This window comes from Sparus aurata, chromosome 15 (assembly GCF_900880675.1).
Source record: "Sparus aurata chromosome 15, fSpaAur1.1, whole genome shotgun sequence".
Lineage (NCBI taxonomy): Eukaryota > Metazoa > Chordata > Actinopteri > Spariformes > Sparidae > Sparus > Sparus aurata.
In genome coordinates this window covers 14542799-14548798 of record NC_044201.1, presented here as the reverse complement: position 1 = coordinate 14548798, position 6000 = coordinate 14542799, and the positions used below count along the sequence as shown (strand labels likewise).

General features: G+C 40.8%; 1 protein-coding gene across 7 annotated transcripts in view; it reads right to left on the bottom strand.

Annotated features, from left to right (window-relative positions):
- Positions 1 to 3312: 3312 nt before the first annotated feature.
- fgfr2 (fibroblast growth factor receptor 2) overlaps positions 3313 to 6000 on the bottom strand; it is a 42465-nt gene continuing 39777 nt past the window's right edge. For all 7 annotated transcript variants that reach the window (XM_030441273.1, XM_030441272.1, XM_030441271.1 and 4 more), the window contains one exon: positions 3313 to 5078. In XM_030441273.1, the coding sequence (XP_030297133.1) occupies positions 4914 to 5078 (165 nt within the window). In that variant the 3' untranslated portion in view covers positions 3313 to 4913. The remainder of the gene's footprint in view (positions 5079 to 6000) is intronic.

Sequence of the window (6000 nt, the reverse complement as noted above, 5' to 3'; positions counted from 1 at the left end):
GTATGGCTCCTTCATGATGATGTTACAGGTTTTCCTACATCTGGGGAACAAGATTAAGAGGCCAGGGCATCTCTACAAAACCACAGTACTACATTATAATGCTGTTAAATTTACTGTTATCAAAAAATGGCAGCTTAATGCTCTTCCGCATATTGCGATTTGATAATAATTTGATGAATTGTGCAGCCCAACTCCAAACTAACAGTATTAGTTGTAGTTTGACCAGTCAAACTTATGCAAAACTATATGAGAACCTAATTGTACATTTTATTGGTTTTGAGTTAACTGTGCCTCATATCAATAAGAACATCACTTTAATAGGGGGATTTAAAGTTTAATGATGTAAACGCGTGCTATATTTTACTGCTGACGTAATAAAATAGTCTTTTTCTGTAACAAAAGCACAAAAACTTAAGGCTTCACCGAGAGTTTTCTGTTTTTAATCTGTTGTTATTTGCCTTCACATGATCGCTGAATGATGACTGAGGTCATAGGTAACCCATCTATTTATTTACCCATTACGTCATTATCAATATGTAAACAGAACTGATAATGTGCCTTTTGAAAGACCTAGCTCCATTGCGTCACATTACTGACATCAGATGGATTGATTCTTCTAACATAAATGAAACAGCAGCTCAGAGGGCATCTTGTCAAGATGGAACAAACTTATCCTCTATTTGGTCTCCCTGGAGTTCACCCCTCCCTGCTCCCTGCCTGCCTGTGTGTGTGTGTGTGCCATCAGCCTACAGCACAATAGACAGCCCTTCTGATAAAAGTGTGCAATAGTCATTGTGGATATCCGGCTGCCTTTCTCTCCACTCCCCTCATCTAATGAGGGTGTATGGTGCTGTGGTTTATCCTGCCACTCTTTCTTTCCAGTCCCCCTCCGATCCTCCAGGGCTGGAGCTGCTTTCTTCCTTCTCATTCTATGGAAAAACTGGAATGTTTTCTGACTGATTTTTCCCTCCAATCCCTTTTCAGGTTCCGGAGACATGAGGGGACACGTCTAGTAGAGGAAGACGTGGTACATTGTGTGTGTGTGTGTTTGCGTGTGCGTGTGTGTGTGTGTGTGGGCGCGTATGTGTGTATATGCGTTTAGTCAAAGCAAGTTCAAACCTGATGATAGAGGGGATCCAGATTTATGTTAAAGAATGTCTACTTAGCGGTGAATTACCTTGAGAAGAGCCCATGCTGTTGCTCTAACTTGGTTGAGTGTGTGTGTGTGTGTGTGTGTGCTGTATATTGGGAGCAATGTCGGTCTGTCAATTTGTCTGCCACTTTGGTCCAGATTTAAATGTTTAAACAAGTTGGAGTGAACAAGCATTCATGGTGCCCGGAGGATGAATCCTGTTTACTCTTACTCTACCTATTTAGAGCCACCAGCAGGTCCAACTTCTTACATATCCAGTTAAATATCTAAAAGGTTCTAGACAACCACAAAAAAAGTTCTGCAATTATTAATAGTTGCTAGACGATGTATTCTACTGACTTGGTGATTACCTGACTTTGCCTCTGGACATATGTGGTTTCGAGTGACATGTGTTGACAGTTTTTGGACTGTTGTCATGAAATTTGATAGACATTTGTTCACCACTTATGTTGTGGCGCAGCAGGATTTGCTTACACATAATCATGTAATCTCGCAAATCCATTTTATCAGTCTTCATGATCATGTCCCAACCAAAGTGGCTTGGACCAATCCTACGAAAAACTACTGGCAGTGCATCAAGGTTAGTTCCCACCAGGATAACTGTAATAGCTTTGGTGTTACGTTAAATCACCAAAGTTATGGTGATAACACCTAATGACAACATTCAGCCAGTAAATGTGGCATCCCATCTCTTCACTTCCATTGCATTCTCGTTACAACCTCGATTCAGTTTGTTGTAGCTGACGTTGCTAACGCTAGGAGAAATTTTGCTATACTTTATTCCACAAACCCTCATCTACCAAGACTCTCGATGCTGCAGAAACACACGTACCACGTGATACCTACAGTCCTATACTACTGGCAGTCAAACCTTGTCCGAAGCAAGAAGCGGCTGTCACAGTTCTTAAAACTGACGTAAACCAAACAATCATTTTGGATTAGATGAACATTTAAAACATTTTAATTCACAATCATGTCTTTATCATTGTCTTCATAAAAATGTTATCGATATGACCTTTAACCTTAACCTAGAAGGTTAATTCCAACCCCTGTAGGCTATTCACATTTGGTGCTAATCAACAAATGTTAATATTATAAGACACTAAACTAAGATGGTGAACATCTAGCCTACCTAGCCTGTTAGCCTGTTAACATTAACAATTAGCTTAAAGCACTGCTGCCTCATAGAGCTGCTGGCACGGCTGTAGATTTGTTCATTATATGCCTCTTAGTCCATGAAGCTGCTAACTTTACAAACAAATCTTTATAATGAAACCTAATGTGAATCACATCAGTATCAGTGCTATCAATGCCACGACCTATCGCACGGATGTTGTGGGAGGATTCTTGCGAGGACGTTGATAAGGAACCGCCATTACTAAATACGACCACACGCACGGCTGCCGCTATCAGTCACATTCGCTAATAGATCAACTCTGATTAACTTACATCAAATCAGATAAATCAACTGCTCACCCTGTTGAATTAAATCTGTTCTGATAAGAGAAAAAAGGGAAATCAATCAGCTAATCAGAGCACCTATTAGTCTGCCAGGAGGCGAACAAAGACTCTTTGTCTGATCACACTCAGACAGATCACAGACCGACAGAGCCGCGCCATCATGACAATGATGAGATCCCTGTTCATTAACAAATTGCTTTGAGCACACTGGCATAAATTCAGTCTCTAACTTGATCACATTGACTCTGTTTGTGCAGAGCTCAGCAGTTCTGCATGAAGCCTTTGCTTATCTGGACAACTGAAAAAAAATGAATACAAAGACGACACTCCTGTCAGAAAGAAAAGTAGCTTGAAATACCGAAAAGTATCCTCCCCACTTACTGAGCCCTCGCAGCTCTGTCCAGTTTGTCTAAATGAATTGCATATGGTGGAAAAACCATCTCCTCGCACCGTAAGGAAAGAGCCAAAGAAATACTTTGTCCCAAAAAATACTATGTAGTTAGCAGTGACAGCTAAACCATCCCTGCCCACATCTGATACAAAGAAGAAATTCCGCTCGGAGAAGTGTGCAGTTAAATGGTAACACATTCTTTAAACTTCAAAAAATAAAACAATTTCAGCCAGTAATCTGCCACTCACTGCAAAAAATGCACATCTTCATACTTAATGCCCAGCAAAATCACAGACCGGGACAAGAATACGTTTTTCCATCATTTATTTTTCGCAAATGTGGCATGAACACTTGCAAAAGAACATCTTAAAGTTGGTCCAGTAGAAAAAGACAAAAAACACTTGAATGATTTAATACTTTGTTTTTCAGCTTTCAATTCTGTCAAGTAAATTTGGAGTCTATATTTAGTCTAAATGAGGGAGCGGATTGCTAGTAGGTGGTTTCCAAAATCTGTTTCTGTCAATCATATATAAATATCCAGAAATAAATCTCGTTTCCTAAAGCAACGCCAAGAAAGAGTAAAATGACCGGATAGAAATGGCATCAACATCTACATAAGAATAAGGGATTAGCTGACTATAAAATGTACACTTTTTAAAATTTAACTTAATATTCACATTCATATATAAAACTTACAAAACCTGGATCTTTCAAACCCACTAAAAATAGCCTTTTTTTCTTGTTACTGCTGAAAGATCATTTTAAATTACCATAAATTTAATGGATTATTTATTCATCTATTATCAGCATCATTAATGTCATCATTTCTGCCATTTTTGTTTTTGTTCGTTTTTCCAGACTTTTTCTGATTCTTCTCAAAAAAAACATAAGTCAATAAATTAACATGCTACCTCAGTCCCTGAAAGCCAATACTCAACTGTGTTACTGAGTGAGAGTAAGACAGGTGTGTGTGTGTGTGCGTGTGTGCGTGTGTCTGTGTTTGTGTGTATATTAAAGTGTGTATACGTGTCTGTTTGTTTGAGTCTGTGTGTGTGTGTGAAAAGAAATATAGGACACATAACCTGTTAGCGTACCTGCCTCGAACTCAAAGTAAGGTAGGGAGGGTTGGGGTTATTTCGGAGTCCATACAAAAAATAATTCATTGTAAATATATAATATATATTTATACATATTTTGAATATATTTACAAATATACCCAGCACTATACATTATACTGTGTATTTTTTTTCTCCAGAATAATTGGGAAGGTTTATCAAGAGAACTGAAAAAGAAATGCATCAATATTACAAAATAAACAGGAGAGCAGTTTCTATATGTGCTCTCCTTCTATTCCTCTGGTTTGTTAGTCGAAGCTGTCTCTCAGTCCTTTTCCTATTCGTCATCCTCTTCTAGTCCCTTGTTTTTTAAGTTCACATCGGTCCATACATTCCTCCAGGAGCAAATAACAATCTTGGAATGCCAGCCACCGGAATGGGATCACCAAACAAGTAACGTTGTCGATTGTAAATTTGAAAAAAAAAAAAAAAATCCTCTGGGTACAAACATGAGAACTAAACTGAAAAGTCTGTGTGTTTATATAAAGGGGGAGGAAGACGAGGGTCCCCAGTTCATTCATTCAGTCAGTAAAAAAAACAGCTCCTGTAGGGTCCCTGCCCTCTCCTTTAAGACCTCATTGTGTGAGTAGTGTGTGTGCATGGCAGTATGAGTGTGTGACAGCAGCGCTGCCACCAGCCCAGTCCCGTCTGGGTCCATTAGTCCACTGGGATCCAGAAGGGTGATGGGGGGGCAGGAGGTTTGGGAGGATTTCGGAGAGGGAGTCTGTGCTACGTGTCTTTCGGGGTAAAACTGGGGCAGGTCAGGCCGGGGGTAGAGAAGACATTCTGGGGCTCATGTTTTGATGTTTCCGTTGATGTGCTGGTACTTGGGGAGGCAGGGCTCATCCGGTAAAGGGTCGTGGGAAAACACGGAGTCATCACCGGAGGAGCAGGAGCTGCGAGTGTCGGGGAAGCTGGGGGAATACTGCTCTGTTGGGGCGCACAGGTCCAGATACTCCTGCAGACACAGACAAAAGAAAAAAGAGGGTTGGGCGAGATAATTTACACCCAGACACAAGCTCAAGAAAACAGGAGAATGCACATATAGTGGTGAAACCCGGTCAACAAGGACAGGGACTTTCCAGAGGAGGGTGAGAGAGTATCATCTTCATTATGCTGTTTATCTAAACCGTACCAAATCACCCTGGAAAGATTTATGCAGCGGGACAGGAAAACAATATTAAACTGGATACTGTATGAAAATATTTTCAGGAATAATAGGTAATAAATTGAATGTTTGACTGCTAGAGCTCGGAGGTAGCAGGAGTTGACCCAGTTGCGGTTTGGGCCACTATAAAATGTTTGAATGTGGTGGGGAAGCTGGGCTAAATAGGATCCTTTTAAAACCAGAGAACTGGGGCAGAGATGTGGCAACGCAGCCTTTACAACATCCTTTCACATCACTCTCAAGTTCAGTCCAAACAAATCTGACATCTGACTCTGAAGCACGCAGCATAAACACCAGAAGATGGCTGGAAAAAATAAAGAAGCTGGCAGAGCTCGACCCGCGCCCCCTTCCCCATCACAATGAAGATGAGAACCCAAAGAAATCCTGTTATTAATCTTTAACTTGGTCCGGTTTTGGGAAGTTGTTCTGGTCTTTTCATGTTGGCCAAGGCACCCTTTTTGTTCCCCTCCCGCTTTTCTTTCATGGCTGTTATTGGGACTAGTTGTGAGGAGGAAGAGTTCTTGGGGTTTTCTAGAAAATGAGTGCTGGCTTCCATTTTCCCAGCTCAACACGAGAAGGCTCACATTACTAAAGACCTCCACATCTGCCAGCGGTTTGGGGCAGCGAGAAAGGGGGGAGGGAAAAAAAGGCAAGAAAAAAAGCGCTTTATTACATTTCAAAAGTTCAACCTCGAACTTGGGCTTTTTTGGCA